The sequence below is a fragment of the Abramis brama genome, assembly GCF_963993115.1.
Source record: "Abramis brama genome assembly, chromosome: 1".
Classification (NCBI taxonomy): Eukaryota; Metazoa; Chordata; class Actinopteri; order Cypriniformes; family Leuciscidae; genus Abramis; species Abramis brama.
The window spans coordinates 19,026,049-19,043,543 of NC_139963.1; the positions used below are offsets into that span (position 1 = coordinate 19,026,049).

The 17,495-nt window shown below is 38.1% G+C and overlaps 1 protein-coding gene across 1 annotated transcript in view; it reads right to left on the reverse strand.

The window, feature by feature from the left end:
* Positions 1-3,470: 3,470 nt before the first annotated feature.
* sdk2a (sidekick cell adhesion molecule 2a) overlaps positions 3,471-17,495 on the reverse strand; it is a 143,927-nt gene continuing 129,902 nt past the window's right edge. The window contains exons 39-45 of the mRNA XM_084117027.1: positions 15,434-15,595; positions 15,207-15,332; positions 14,959-15,123; positions 14,723-14,863; positions 13,155-13,299; positions 9,614-9,743; positions 3,471-6,359 (exon numbers count right to left, since the gene is read on the reverse strand). Of these exons, the coding sequence (XP_083973153.1) occupies positions 5,958-6,359; positions 9,614-9,743; positions 13,155-13,299; positions 14,723-14,863; positions 14,959-15,123; positions 15,207-15,332; positions 15,434-15,595 (1,271 nt within the window). The 3' untranslated portion in view covers positions 3,471-5,957. The remainder of the gene's footprint in view (positions 6,360-9,613; positions 9,744-13,154; positions 13,300-14,722; positions 14,864-14,958; positions 15,124-15,206; positions 15,333-15,433; positions 15,596-17,495) is intronic.

Genomic DNA, 17,495 nt, shown 5'->3' on the forward strand with positions numbered 1-17,495 from the left:
CGCCCCTATTAACATTAGACACGCCCCTATACACGCTGCGCTTAAAGAGACAGCACAATTAATGCATCTAGCGTACTGGTGACTTGCTGTGTTGTCACTTTAAAATCACAAAATTCGGTGAACTTCAGGAAACCTCAAGAACACGTCCGGGTTTATTTCAACCTAAAATCAAAGAAAGAAATGCGAAATTAAAAGCCTTTTTTTATTATTTACATGTATTTGTTGCTCTCCTCTTTGATCTGAGTAGAAAAATCAAATTAAATCATTTATTACAGTACAGGGAATCTAATGAAAACCAATATCAAGATTTTTTTTTTTTTTTTTATGTTGGTGAAATGTGACCACAACCACATGTGTACATGAGAATCACCCTATTATTAAACTGGAACGTTGCTTTCAATTTCATTTTTTTTTTTTTTTTGTACAGACTGCTCTTTAGTAAAGCTATCAAAGATGCACATCCTGTTAAGTTTGTTTTGTTTTGTTTTCTGCAGTGCTAGATTGATTTTTAACAACTAATCCCAAAATTGTATTGCGTGTAAAAAGGGTGTTACTGATCCTGCCCTCCCTGTGGCCCTCCCTTTGTCTTTGGATGTCTCTTTGAAAAGCAGTTAACTTGATAGGGATCTTGTGGGGAACAATTATTAGTCACTGTGCCATTGAAGGACCTAGTCAGTACCCGCAGGGTTTAACTGCTGTTTGTGTATTCCCATAAATCAATTTGCAAAAGGCCATTATGTGTTATTTGCACCTCTGACATGCGCCTAAAGAGGAGTATCCTCTTGCAGTTCAAGGCCTTTGGCACTGTGTGTACAGAAGAAAGGCATGTTTGAACAGTGAGATCACTATCTGCACCCAACAGTCAAACACTATGGTCAGATATCAGTGTTTTATTTATTTATTTATTTTTTATGTAAATATGGTCTCACAACCAGAACTATGAGGAATTTTTTGTAACTCAGTAGCAGTGTTGGGGAAAGTTACTTTTAAAAGTAATGTGTTATTGCATTACTCCCTAAAAAAGTAACTGCTTTACTTAGTTACTTTTGTGGAAAGTAATGTTACATTACTTTTGCCTTACTTTTTCTCACCTGGGCTGGGCTTGCTTGTTTGATTTTAAAAAAGTTATATTTTGGCACATGTAAAGGAACAGTACCATAGAGCTCATACAAACATTTCAGCTGGGGCTACAATTCTGGAATAGGATGCAGAAAGTTAAAAACTCTTACATCAGCAATAAAAAAAGAAACAGAAATGTGATGTTTATCTAAAGTCATTTTTGCTTATTATGATTTAGATCAACAGATGTCCGCAGCAAAGACATCGGTTAATAAAGTGAGATTAAATACATAAAGTATATTTGTATAATTTTTAAATTATTGCAGGTTTGCGTAATATTCTGAGTTTGCATTTCACAGTTTTTATTCATTTTGAGGAATACTGAATCTGTTTTTGTGCAAGAGAGATGAGTAAATGCTCTCATTTAGTCTAGAACTACAATAACCATCATGTTCACACAGCACACAATGCTTTTGCACTTACTCACGATTTATCTCAACATGGGGACAGGAGAGCTGTCAGTCTATAAATAGGAAAACAAAGTATCTTGCATTACTTATTTGAAAAAGTAACTCCGATATTTTGTGGTAAATTTGAAAGTAATGCATTACTTTACTAGTTACTTGAAAAAGTAATCTGATTACATAACTCAAGTTAATGCATAAACACTGCTCAATAGAGTATATAATAAAAGATGCAGCCATCCGCATGTTAAATGATGTGAATAGGGCACATTATCACTCACAATCATGGTCATAATTATATTAACAGTGTGACAGACAGTAAATTGAGGAAGTCTTTTAGTCACAATTGAAGTCATTTCCCCAGTTGGCTTCATTCCCAGGATTCATTGATCCATCAACTGTGTGAGATTCAGCTTGCATCATGTAATGACTGTCCTTAACATTGTGTATGTGCGTTGATTTATTTTCATATACTGTATATAGAGAAAGCATACTTTTAATGATTGTAGGTATGATTATAGATGGGTTTTGTCTGTGTGTAGGTCACGCTGTAAGCTTGGCCTCTTCTCCCTATTGGGTTATTATTTCTCATCTCTTTTGTGACATCTCCTCTCTTACCCCCCGATGTTCAGATCGATGCTTTCCGGCCTGGAATAAAGAGATTATCTCCAGGCGAACTCTCCCACGTCTAAGCTCAGTTTCTTGGGATGCTGAATGATTCAGCGCTCACTTACCCATTCTCATCTAGCCCAAATCTATCTCCACTGTAGATACAGGGAAATGAGGCAAGAGCTGCTGGGACGTCTCTGTTCCTTATGGAACAAAGCAGAGTCACAGATGTAATGAGACTATTATGACTACCACTATATAATACCAAACATGTTTGTTAAATTTACTGTAAGACTGGCTGCTGAGGGTTTTACAAATTCACTGTTAAATATTTTATGGTACCATGCTACTTGAATTATATATATATATATATATATATATATATATATATATATATATATATATATATTTATATATATATATGATATGATATATGATATGATATATGATATGATATGCTGATTACCCCACATTTCCATGAATCATGGCTAATAAACATATTTAGACAGGGTGTTACTACTCAAACACAAAACACCAACAGAACAATATGCGTTACACTAAAATAATGTAGTAAACATCAGCTAAATAATAAAAAATGCAAGTCAAAACACCATAATGTACATGATTTATAAAAAAGAAACATTTTACTATTTATCTGATCTAATATTATAAAAAGTTCTTCTGGAAACAGTATTTTACTGTTTTCACAGTAATTTATAAGGTAATAGTTTTCACTCCCACAAAACAATTTTACAGTAAAATGTATTGCCTATATATATATATATATATATATATATATATATAGGCAATACATTTACTGTAAAATTGTTTAATAATATATATTATTATTATTTTTATAGTTTTTTACATTTGTTACAAAATATTTATTTTTCAAATAAATGCTTGTTGAACTCTCTATTCATCAAAGAATCCTGAAAAATGTGTCATGGTTTCCACACACAAATATTAAGCAGCAAAACTGTTGTCAACATTGATTATAACACTTATAATAACACTGAAGACTGGAGTAATGATGCTGTAAATACAGGTTTGCCATCTCAGGAATAAATTACATTTTAAAATATATTAAAATAGAGACTTTTTTTTTTTTAATTGTCATAATCAATATTACTGTTTTAGTGTATTTCTGATCAAATAAATGCAGCCTGGGTGAGCATGAGATACTTCTTTAAAAACATTTCAAAATCTTACCAACCCGAAACTTTTGAAGTATATGGTGAGGTAACTTATAGCTTTTTACATTATATTTATTATCTTTTTTACAGTATGTGATCAAAAATGTACTTTCAAAATCCAAAGCAAGATATTCAACAAAAACACTGAAAAATAGAGTAATTTATTTTAGATATGAACCATGCCTTGGTCCAATATAATTCATCAAGTTTTGTACAGTGATAGTCACCTCACAGAGAACAAGACAGGAGATATTGTGAAGCATGATCATCGTAATTTTCAAGTCCTTTAAAATAGTTTCCACATAAGACTGCTGTTGTTCTTCTTAAGTTAGAGTATAAAACCAATCGATTATAAATAAAGCATATCTGCTGACATACACGTAAGCATTCTGCATGTGTACACTATGTCAAACTGTGAACCGTACAAACACATTCTACAATATATTCAGAGAAATACATACAATTGTATTGTCATTTGAAAGAGCAGACAGCCTCAGAGCAACAGATCCCGAACGTGAGACTGACTCGAAGATGTTTGAGACTCAACTGACAATGTGACGTCAGTCCATGAAGCTCAATTGCAAAAGATGAGTGTTTAATGTGCACTACGTATGAAAGATGTTCACCCACACAGTATCTTACAGATTTGAAGACATTTTGAAGCGATCGCTTTTGACCACACAAGTATTAATGTGAAGATTCTTTTCTTTTCTTTTCCCAAAAGCATTATTATACCCTCAAAGACATCCAGGTGTGACATCCTTTGCTAACATAAATGCAGCTGGTCTTGTTTTGAATCCTTCGGAAATTCCATTTCACTATAAATTTCTTTTCTGCGCTTTAGTGTTAAAGTTCACTTGGTCTTAGGGTAATTTTACACGATAATGATGTACTAAAAACAGAAACGTTTTTCCTTGGCGCGTACAGACAGCGTTATCAAAACGTTCCTCATTCACACGGATCAGTGAAAAAGCGTTGTATTATTCTTCCAGTCCAGTAGTTGGCGGTGTCACTTTGTAAAGAAAAACAACGCGCATGTAGACTTAACATGTAATACGCATGCGCGTTAACTAATTAGTGTTTTTGTAGTTTACACGGAGATGAAAACGGTATTGTTTTTTCAGGTTTGCGTTTTCAAGTTGTCGTGACATGAAAGGCCAAAACGCATAACAAGTTTTCCATTTTTAAATGAAAATAGTCGTGTAAACAGCCCATAAGAAGCAGAAAAAACTCCCTCAGAGACCGACAAATTCACAGTTGTTATATTTTGTGTAATGCATGATTAATGCATGAATATATTTTGAAATATTTGATTACATCTTGGGAATACGGTCATTTTCCATGAAGTGACTCTTCCTTACTCGACCATAGGTTTGAAGAAAAAATGTTCTTAAAACGTTTTGAAGTTATGAAAAAAATAAAATAATCTGAATGTTTTTTAAACGTTTTAAAAACGTTTTTTCTTGGTTCTATTATTTTGAAACATTATGGAAACGTAACTTTTGAACGTTGTCAGAAAATTCTGAAACAAGTAGCAACATTTGAAAAATGTTAAACCAAAATCAGACTAAACATTCCATGAACGATGTTTAAATAATGTTTTTGTGCTAACATTTTGAGAACATTATTAAAGACCAGATAACTTTGAATGAACATTCTACCAATGTTACTGGAAGAACGTTACATAAGGTTCCCTGTTAGCTGGGGTAGTACCAAATTATGGATTTGATCCTCAACAAACTATACAAAAACTTTGATCCAATCCTAACCATAAATATTGCAGAATAAATTGGATTATTCACTAAGCCACATTCCCATCCCAAATGTATCACAATTCGATGAAAATAATGAAACGATGGTAGTGCCTCTTCCTTTTCAACATCTCCTTGGTTGGACATAAGCAATATAAGCAAAAAAATAAATAAAAACTTCTTACAGAAATTCCTTACTTTTCCCTTCTCAAAGTTCGCTGTCTAAGAAGCAGAATGTTCTCTTTTTCTTCCGTTTCAATAGGCCGACATTTCTACAAACTCACAGTTGCAATGTTTTCCCTTCAGAAATATTCTGTCATTGATTTCTGTGCGACTGACATCGAAGCGATATCACAAAAACAGAATTATAAAGATAAGCGCTTTGGAAATCGGCAGCATTATGTGAAATGCAGTTTGTTCTCATCACTTTAAAACATTTACATTGGGGTCCAAAAGTCTGAGACCACTACTGTTGCCTTTTCTTCGCCCTTAAATATTACAGAATACTAAAACTTAAATGAACCTTGCAAAATATCAAAAAGAAAACTCCAGATGGTCTCCGAATTTAGGACTCCGCTATGTATGCAGTCAGTTTTTTAAATATTTTGGACATTTTTCTGTATATCCACATTTATTTTTTTAGTGAAGGATGAAGTGAATATATTTTAAAATGTACAATCAACAAACCGATTCCCTTCAGAATGATTGTCTGTTTCAATGCTCTTGCACGCACAATACACCTGCACACCCGGCCAAAAAAAGCAGCTGTTGATGTCCAACACGGTGCAGCAAGAAAAGAAAAAGAAAAATACAGAACAGACCAATAACACTGCAGGAGTCCCTCCCAGGCCTGTTGTCATTGGAATGAGAGTCTTGTATCAAACGAACGAAGAGAATCCTGTGGCCGGGACCTGGGCGGACGTGCCCAGGCTGCTAGGGGGCCTGTACAGGGTGTGCTGGCTGTGGGTGTCAGAGGACAGCAGTGACGGGGTGGGAGTCCGGCTCCCCTTGGGCCTGAACAGGGTGCCCTGGCCCTGTGGCTGCGGGGAGGGATTGCTGTGGGGTAGCAGAGGTGGTAACGGTGGCAGCGGAGGCGGGTGGGGTCGGGACTCCTGTTCCGCCACCGAGTCGGGCTGGGCGTAGCCGTACGCCGGAGGCCGAGAGACGCCCTTCTGTTGCCGGCGCCAGGAATTATAGTAGGTGGGGTCACTGATGTAGTGGTTGACGAAGGAGTGGGTCTTCTGCCGGTTTGGATCCAACTCGTACTCACTGTCACTGCCCTGTTATTGAATGAGAAAAAAATATTCTGTTTTACCTTCACTTTTTGTGATAGCTTGTACTTGAACTGTGCATTGATCTATCTATCTATCTATCTATCTATCTATCTATCTATCTATCTATCTATCTATCTATCTATCTATCTATCTATCTATCTATCTATCTATCTATCTATCTATCTATCTATCTATCTATCTTTTTATCCATCCATCCATCCATCCATCCATCCATCCATCCATCCATCCATCCATCCATCCATCCATCCATCCGTCTATCTGTCTGTCTGTCTATCTTTCTATCTTTCCATCCATCCATCCATCCATCCATCCATCCATCCATCCATCCATCTATCTATCTATCTATCTATCTATCTATCTATCTATCTATCTATCTATCTATCTATCTATCTGTCTGTCTGTCTGTCTGTCTGTCTGTCTGTCTATCTTTTTCTTTCCATCCATCCATCCATCCATCCATCCATCCATCTAACCATCTATCTATCTATCTATCTATCTATCTATCTATCTATCTATCTATCTATCTATCTATCTATCTATCTATCTATCTATCTATCTATCTATCTATCTATCTATCTGACACTGAAGACTGGAGTAATGATGCTGAAAATTCAGCTTCACCATCACAGGAATAAATTACATTTGAAAAATGTGTTAAATAGAAAACAGTTATTTGGAATGATAATAATATTTCACAATATTACTGTTTTTACTGTATTGATCAAAATAATAAATGTAGCCTTGGTGAGCGAAACTATGATCTCAAACTTTTGAATAGTAGCGCACATGTAGAAAAAGTATTTTTTTTTATGAAATAAGTTGTTTAAAGATGAATAAAACAACATAATTTTCCATAACTCTTTTTAAATGAAGGAATAATTTACCCAAACTGAGAATTGTCATTTTTAGTGTTACTTTTATACTTTTATATGAAACACAAAAGGATATATAGGGCGTCATTAGGGTGAAATTAAATATGAGCAATTGTTTTAATGAGAGGGATAAGAGCAACTACTCTACAGATTCCTATCATCATCAGCACTACTCTACTAGACTACTAGACACAAACTACAGCCTCACCCAAAACTCGGAGGAGCAGTGATCTTATATGAAAACATAAGCGCCTCCTGAAAGGGCAAAAAACATTATTTACAGAACCTCACAGATGACAAATCAAAATCAGAATGAGGAACGATGACAGATGGTTCTCAGAAATGCTCTACTCAAACTGTAGCTGTCAGAGAGGGGCTAAATTAAAAACCCATATCGCTTGTTTACGATGATATTATGCTAAAGTGTTTTCTTTGAAGGAGGAATGTTATTATAGTTTGGGTACCTGACAAACAGGCAAAAAGCTCCCAGTGGGATTGTGGGAGGAAAGACAAATGCTCAAAACAAGAGGAGTGCCCCCTACTTTCTCACAGCTTGGGACAAATGATTCACCAATCCCCATGACACTTTAAGCCCTAGTTTCATAGTTACTGTATCAAACATGAAGAGAAGAGATATAACAATTTCAGACATGAGAGACATTTTAAGCCATTTTCCCTTCCTTTCCAGGCAATGCATAAAAATGAGACCAGCTGGTCTGGAATGAGATGAGCAGTTTGTAAAAGAAAGGTCATTCTTATCATCATTCATTTAATGTGTTTGTAGAAATAATGGTTCAGCTTAAATAAATGGTATTTTGAAGGCCCATTTTCTCCTTTTCATTGCTCTTTCAAGAGATTTAAAGAAGTTCTCTGCTTTTTTTTTGTTCTTTTAAGTATCAACTTTGTCTCTTATATTTCTTCTGAAATTCAGACAAATGAATTGTTGATGTACAGTAAAAGGAGTGATATTCTTGAGATCTCTAGAGGAGACAGGTGAGATTACTAGGTATTTTTAATTTTTTTGGTCAGAAGAAGCCTAAGAGGCAGAAGACTTAAAGGATTAGTTCACTTTCAAATGCAAATTAGCCCATGATTTACTCACCCTCAAGCCATCCTAGGTGTATATGACTTTCTTCTTTCAGACGAATACAAGCGGAGTTATATAAAAAAATATCCTGGCTCTTCCAAGTTTTATAATGGCAGTGGATTGCAACCAACAGATTGAAGCTCAAAAACGTGCATCCATCCATGAACGATGAGTTTGTGTAAGAAAAACAAAACATTCATATTTAACACGTTACAAAGTAAAATTCTAGCTTCCAGCTAAACGGCCATAGGCAGTTTACTTACCCCTAATGCGCAACTTACGAAACTTATGACGTCAAAAATAGCATAGTGCGCCATGGCGTAGCGTAAATATCAGCAGTACGTCACATTACTCGCAAGTTGCATAATCCATATGTTCGTTTGGCCGGAAGCTAGTTATTTTACTTTATAAAGTTTTAAATATGAATATTTTTCTTACAGAAACGCATGGCTTCGCTTCAGAAGGCCTTTATTAACCCCCCGGAGCCATGTGAAGTTCATTTATGATGGATGGATGCTCGTTTCTGAGCTTCAATCTGTTGGTTGCAATCCACTGCCATTACAAAACTTGGAAGAGCCAGGATATATTTATAATATAACTCCGATTGTATTTGTCTGAAAGAAGAAAGTCATATACACCTAGGATGGCTTGAGGGTGTGTAAATCATGGGCTCATTTTTATTTGAAAGTGAACTAATCCTTTGAGCAAACATATCCATTTGTTCTCCATTTAATCACATTGCTGTCTTAGAAAAACAATCCAGATGTTAAAAATACCCCTTCTGTGGTTTTTCTTCCCTGTGGGGGATGGTCTGTAGTGTTTTGTGTGTTCAACACTTCATTTACAATGTTAAATGACAACCACAAGCCTGCTGACAAAAGAAAACATGTGAATGTGTTTGTGAATACACCTGACATGTGAATACAGTCAAGTGAATCGATGTGTATTTAGGAGTGAAATGGGGTATTCAGTGAGAAAGATGCTAGACAGGACCTGATTTAGCAATTCATTGAATTGGAAACAGTGGGCATTTTATACCAGACTGAAGTCAGGCGGTTAGGGGGAGGGGTTGACAAATAAGAGGGATTTGTGATGTAAGCCGAAACAGAAGATCATTTCAAAGGCAGAGCAAGTTATTTGACTTTTTTTCTTTTTTCTAGGTATAACATGCACTGATGAATCAAGGGCGATAAGATCAGCAACATGATTTAATACTTGTCCATTTTGATTCCAGAAAACAGATTATTAAAAAAATGATTTGCCTTTTTGGGGTGAATCACCTGTGAATCAGACACTTCTGAGGGCTTCTCGGTCAGGCTGCTGCTCTCAGCTGGGACCAAGTCATTGTACTTGATGCTGACATCTTCATCAGAGTAGTGTAGGCTGCCGGGACTGGGTCGCGGTGGAGATCTGGAGGACCAACACACAGAGAAATCATTTACTAATTCACTGATAAAATGAAATCTCTGATTAAAAGGAGAATTCACCCAAAAATTTAAATTCTGTCATTTACTCGCCCTAAAATTGTTCCAAACCTGTATGAATTTCTTTCTTCTGCTGAACACAAAAGAAGATATTTTGAAGAATATGGAAAATCAAACAGTTGACAAACAACTGTTTTTTTTTTTGGGTGAACTCTCCCATTAACATCAGAGATTTCATTTCAATTCAATATCCCTTTAAGTTAAAATAGGTCTTTCACAATATTACATTTCACTACAGGATTATCGTGGCCAAAACGATTATGTCAAATTCATCTTTATATTGTGTTTTCACAAAAAAATATAAAAATTCAAGTGTACGAAGGCGAAAATAGTTTGTAACCATAACAGTACAAAAGTGTGCAAAAAGAACTGTTGAACTACACTTCCTCCAGACAGGGGTTTTTAACAACCCGTCCTCTTTACCAAATCCAAAAAACTTCCACATCAGTGAGCAAACTTTTTTGTGCGGGTAGGGTAAATTTTGTGGCGCAGTAGTAGCTACACACTGCATCGTCACCTTCTTTTTCATCTTTTTTTTCTGTATTATGATGGGTGGCAACCAATCTTAAGGTGCAATACCATGTTAGAGAGTCAACAAGATACTGGTTGCTGGGTTATTTACAATATTATCATATGTGTATTAACACGATATCAATATTTCATTTTTAAAATATATCGGTTTTACCAGTAAACTTTTACCAGCCCTGAATCAAGACATTTCATCCTGTTCTTCACACCAAATTACTGCATGGTTTCAAAAGACTTGGAATTTAGTGCACAAATCATAAGGGCCACTTTTCTGATACTTTCATGGTGCTTTTTCTTTGAAGCAGACTGTAAATTATCACTTTAATGTGGACTTGACTGCGTAGGAGTTTTAAAGACATCACGAGGAACTCATACAGACCCAATGATGCAGCATCATCATGGATCAAAGCTGATTTGGATGAATACACTCATAGAGCAGTCTATACAGTCCAGGAGAAACAACAGATGATGAGACTTCTGAAGGGAAAGGGACAGGGAATCATCCACTCATTGGGCGCTACTGTGGACGAACTGTTAAAAGGGGTTGTGCTCGTTAAAAAGGAGGGTAGAAGGATCGCCGCATAGCAGGATGGGTTTACTTGATTTGCCATAATGAGGTCTGATATGCTCAAAGCCAAGGTCACTGGAGACTTTAGCTTTTGAACTGAGGCTGCTAAGCTTCCCTTTACTTCAGTTGGCTTATAAATCAAGCTGAAATAACACACACAGGGAAAAACTTTAAAGAACCACGCGGGGAACTAATGAGTAAAAGGAATATCTGATAATCAAGAGGGTTTGTGAAAAACATGGCATCCACTAGCTGATAGCATCAATGGCAAAACATATGAAGCTTTGTTCAACCTGAAAATGAACAAGAGGACCATGCGCAAGCTGTATACTAACGGAAAGCCTTGGTGGTGGAAGGGTTGTCCCGAACAAAAATTGGGCCTCTGGGAATAAAGCAAGAGACCTAGGGGGAGGGGAGGGTTATGACATTGTATCTGTTTAAAATTCAGAGGAGGTTGAGGTTTGAGAAAGGTTGAAGCGGAGAGGCGGAGCCACTTTAAACAGCCCCCAACACCCCTCAGAAGCCAGAAAGGGGCTTCAATTATTCACGAACGCCGAGGTCGTCCATTCTTCTTATCCATCCCAATCTCTCGCCTCTATCTCTTCCGTCCCATACCAAACCCTTTCCTTTTCTACCTCTATCAGATATATGAGATATCTCTCGTGGCTCAATCTTGATGCGAGCTCATTAGCAGGACTGCATCCAAAGTGGAAGTTCTTCACTACTCAGGCTCTTTGATCCCAAATCTGGGCCTCTGCATCTGGGCAGAGGACCAGCACAAACCCCCCAGCACATTCCAGTATAATGGGCGCAGAGCGGCTTCTCCAATTACCACCAGAGGAAGCTTGAAGCAGACCCATCCCTTCATCCAATCATGTTAAGTAGCCTTCAAACTCCTTCGTGAAGAAACTACATTATAATACTGTAGACCATTATTGTACACTGTACATGCAAATATGTCCAAATCCAAAGTGTCTGCAGTAGTCCTGAAGCAGGGCGTGAACTACAGAAGGGTTTGAGGGAGGTCTGACCCCGTCAATTAAGGCTTGAACGCCTTCAAAGGATGCGATACATGTACGCAACTGTTTTAACTCTACATATTACACTGAACGTTTTCAAACAATGTTTGACAAGGTTAGTGAAAATATGCAACCTGGTCACATTCACCCAATGAGCTAATTATTAGCAACAGCAGTCACTCAAGCTTTTCGAATACATCGGTCATTTCATTTCTCTTTCTGCAAGCGTCACACTGTGTAGCTCCACCCACCATGAAATCTCACTGGTCCAAAATCGTGGTCCACCTAATTGCAAACTAAACACCAAATATGCTCTGATTGGCTTGCAGTGTGTAAACATGTTGGATCGCAACTGGTTAGAAAACAGTGTTATGATCTGTATCAGACAATAAAGACAAAACCTACATGCTGTCATTAATAATCAATTTATTGAATATAATAAGGACTTCAAAGTTCTGGCTGACGTTTGGCTAAATGTGCAAGAAGTGACAAAAGATATTTTAGGTTGCCTGTGGCAAGCCTAAAAAAAACCACACAAAAAACCACCAAAAAAAAACTGTGCCCAGAAAATTATCTAGAAAATGTCCTTAAAATAAAAACGTGAAACCCCCTAAATGTCATTGAATAACGTACTGTCTTTTAGACCTTTCTCTTAGTCCTTAAGCAACCGGGGACATGGTATGACCATCATGAATATAGTCTGATCTCAGCGCAAGAGCATGTGAAGAAAGATGCTTTGTTGAAGCAGCTTACATAAATAGTCAATTTCTACAGAATGCACTTTGAATGTCAATAAGACACAAAGGAGGGAGGTCCGAGTGGTCCAACTTCCACAGTCTGGTGTGTTCTTTCAGCTGACAGATTGCAGTTGGAAATTTGAAAAGAGCGACTGTCATTAAAATCCATGCCAACTCAATCCATTTAATGGATGCCTGAAGTAGAATTTAAATCAACGGCTCGGCCAAAGCTCTGTGTGTGGACAGAATACATTCCTCTCTGGCTCTTTGTTTGTAGCCATTTGGGAATTAAAGCCATTGTGCAAATAATGTCCTCAACAGCATACTGACAGTGTTTACCCCAAAGAAAATTTCCAGAAAAAATATCACATTAGCACTATTTTAATATATGTTCAGTTAGAAGAGTTGCAGGCTCTGTGTGAAGTGATATCACTGTATATGTATGTATACAACGGATGGAAATCATTTTTCATGCATATACTAACCGGGTGTAGATTCCATTCTTACGGCAGAAGGAATTTTTGACAGAGAGTCGACGGTTGTTGAGCTCCAGAGCAGGGAAGCGTCCTTCATCCAGCCGCACCATCTCTCCATGGGATAGGGGCAGAGATGTGCAGTTTGAGTGGGCACCTACAGACAGAAGATAAGAAGACAATCTGTGAAGATCATGACAACTGTGGCGGCAATCATATCACATCTATCAATCCTAAATTCAACAAACCATATATCTGCACATAGATAAAAAACTTAAAAATGTCCCTGTATTGTTATGCAAATACATATCTCACTTGATCCAACTATTTTTTGGGCCTACCAGCCTAGATCTCGAACGGCTACTCTCTAGTGGTGTGCCTCTGGGTTTGGCCTTGTTGTGTACTTGACCATGGCAGCTAGGCAAGTCAAATCTCACTAGGTCATCCAGCACACATCTTCTAAAGTCAGAAGACCTCTGATCTCAAAGGCTCAGAGTCTAACTGAAGTGTGATTTCATGGAGGTGAGAGAGCAGTGACCTCTCCGCCTAGATGGACAGTGTGATCTCCCACCTTGCAGAACTTCTGGCCTCACTGGACTTCAGTTAAACAAACCGGCACCAATAGATCAGGACCGAACTGGGCCAGGCGGGTGGGGAGTATCTTGAGAGAAGCCCTTTGTGTCCTACACAAACACTTCCCTTGTGCTACTCACACATCCACAACCCTGTTGACTGACCCTGGCACAGCACTAAACACTGACCGAGCTCAGAGGCAGCCATGTGAGAATCCCTCCCACACTCAGAGATCAGCACGCAACTCGACCTCCCCAGAACTCTAAGCAGAAAGATGCAACATGCTTGGAGCCCACAGTCAGTAACCACCTCATGCAAATTGCACACAAAACTAGAAAGGACTTTCTTGATCTGACAAGTTCTAATCTAACCGGTTGGCTTTATGCAAATTTTAGGAATAAATGCAACTGAATAAATGCAACTTTTAATCAATCCAACTGGAAATAAAGAGTTAGGTCAGTCATAAAGACTTGTTCGGCCGTCATCAACGTCGGGCAGATATTGAAACATCTGACAGCTCAGATTTGCAGTGTGTTCTACACCGTCACCCCTAGTTTCCACAGCTTTAAGGGTTTGTGGTCCAGTCTACAACTGGCAAAACCACTGAATTTTGTTTGGAACTAACTCAAGAATAGTGAGAAAAGACTTGACGGTCACTTTCTTTCCCAAGCTGAGAGAAGACATGAGAAGATGAGTGATGTAATTTTGCTTGAGGCAGCAGACCGCCTCCCTCCGAGGCAGCAAAATGAGTCAGCAATCATTTTGATAGTAATGACCACAACCAAATGAAGCAAACACAAACTGCTATTGATTCTTTGTGCATCTCTCAAGTGGAAAATCACTTTTTCCCAGAGCACTATGGCGATACCCACCAGTGATGGGAAAATAAAGCTTATATTGAGTCCATCTCACTTTAGTCACGTGAGTCAGCAAAAAGAGACAGGGCAATCAGGGTAAGTGAGAGAGATTATGGATCTATTTTCAGTGTTTTTGGCTTATCAACCCACCTGAGTCTGTTTTCTTGGTGTATTTTTTGCTCTGACCTCGTATGATGAGGATGAAGATAAGCAGAAGGATGAAAATGAGGCCCACAAGAGCAATAACCACCAGAAACCACCATTCCTCATAAAAGGGGGAGACCTTTTGGGCTGGTAAAAAAGAGAAAAGAAGCAGAAAATTGGGTTTCCACAATGAAACACAAAACCGTTTAGGCTTCCTGGCATGCTTGTTCAAGTTTACTCACCTGATATAGAAGGAGAAGGGGCGCTTGGAGAACCGTAGCCATAGTCATTCACCGCGATGACACGGAAGTCATAGGTGACCCCTTCTCTGAGAGTATCCAGGTTAAGAGTGTACGATGTCACCTCTTTAGGGATGTCTTTGATTAGAATATCCCACAGTCCTTCATCTGTTGGTGGTGAGATGCCATTATTCCCTCTGTAATGACCTTAAATACTGTGTTTCTATACTATTTCAGTTTCTACAACTCACCAGATGGTCTTGCCTCTATAACATAGCGTGAGATGGGAGCACGGCCGGGGTCACCGCTGGACCAGTGGAGAGTGAGGGCCGAGCCGTAACGAGAGATAAACGGCTCTCCTGGAGGCCCCGGAGCACCTGTATAACAAAATAGGGCAATAAGATGCAATGAAATTATGCGCATTAGATTTATTAGTGTAACAAAATAGCAAATTGGGCTAAATATGAGGCAACAAGACCTTCTCCAGGGCCAGTGGTGATGTTGGCCTCGACCTCTGGTCCATAGGTAAGGGTTTTAGCACGGATGCGGAAGTTGTAGGTCACTCCGTCTGCCAGATCCTTGATTTTCATCCACAAGGGGGCGCTGCCCTTCACATCCACTGTGACAATCTTACTGACACCTGAAGTGTGAGGAGAGGAGTCTGTAGAGGAAACACTCAAACTCTAGATACCACGCTAGAGTGAAACACTAACAATGACACATACAAACACTAATTATTACACAGCTTGCAGTGTGCCACTGTATTGACAATTCAAACGTTTTTTTTTTTACAAAAAAACTTTTAATGCAGTAATAGAATTACATAAAAATTCTGGTCTTTTTTTTTTTTTTTTAAAGAAAATTTATACTTTATACGACCTCTAAAATTAAAGGTCCCGTTCTTCGTGATCCCATGTTTCAAACTTTAGTTAGTGTGTAATGTTGTTGTTAGAGCATAAATAATATCTGTAAAATTATAAAGCTCAAAGTTCAATGCCAAGCGAGATATTTTATTTAACAGAAGTCGCCTACATCGAACGGCCCGTTTGGACTACATCCCTCTACTTCCTTCTTTAATGACGTCACTAGAACCGTTTTTTGACTAACCTCCGCCCACAGGAATGCTCCCTCAACTCTACCGAAATTCGTTTATGTACTTGCACACTTCTTATAACTTACTGTGTTTACTCAGCTCTTACAGTGATTTTCTGAAGTAAAACTGACGCTTCATCTTTTGTGTGATGTACAATAAACTTTATTAAACTCATCAGTATATGTTTGATCATCATTCGGACCTGGTCCGAAACAGCAGACTTGTAGGCTATTAATAAATAATGGATACATACAAGCAGATGACAAATATGTTATAATAACCGCAATTAAACTACTAAACTATACCTGTTCCATCTCTATACAGCACTCTGACTCTGTAGGCATTATTGTCCGACTCGAAATGAACACCATTACTGAGAGTTTCTGATATTATCATCATTCCGTGAGATGAAATTGTCCTGACAGACTGTGCGCGAGCTCCGCCCCCTGGGTTGTCCAGCAGCAGCTTATTTGCATTTAAAGGGCACACACTAAAACAGCGCGTTTTTCTGAGCCCCCAAAAATGACAATTTAAACATGCTGTAAAAAATGATCTGTTGGGTATTTTGAGCTAAAACTTCACATACACACTCTGGGGACATCAGAGACTTATTTTACATCTTGTGAAAAGGGGCATAATACGGGACCTTTAAGGTTTCAAAATGTTCCATTGGCTTATATTGATAGAATGTTCAGCATTCACCTATCTGACAGTCATGACTCATCTTAATATTAATTAGCATACTGAAAAAGTATTGTCTTCCGTTTATCTGTTCTGTCAGTTCTGTTCTGTTTAACCATTTATAGCCACCTTCATGTTGCACAGTGACTATAGCTACGTTATGAATACTATGAAAATTTATGCAGGAGTATCCAGATTTTCTGTATGCATAACATACCCAGTTGATCTTCAACATTTGCTAAAGCAGGCAGCTACAGTGTTTACTGTATTCCCGAACATGGCATGTGTTGATAATCGAGTGTGTAGCCAACAGAAAACAAGATATGCTCTCAGTGTCACTAAAAGGCAAGGTGTCTCTGATCCAGCATTCAATTTTACGCAGAAGCAAAGGCTAAAACCTAAGCTTAAATAACACGTTGTTGCTTTGCAAGCACTGACTTTGCTTTCAGAGTTTTACACTTAAATTCACATATACGTGTGAACACTGCACAAGGTCATGCTCTAGGGGTTAAACTAACAGAGAAAGTTGGGCTTTTTTCTTTGAAGCGTATTCTTCAGATACGGGCCCTTGGTAAACAGTAGCCCAGCACATCTGGTCCCCCCCCCCCAACTCTGGAGCCATTATGAGACCACAGTAATTCCCTCTCTGATCCCAATTATGGTGGAATTTGGCCAATGCACCACACTTTACAATTTTTTAACCATGCCTTGCTCAATAACAGGGCAAACGGAGGGAAACTTCACAAGAGGAATGCCATTCATTACA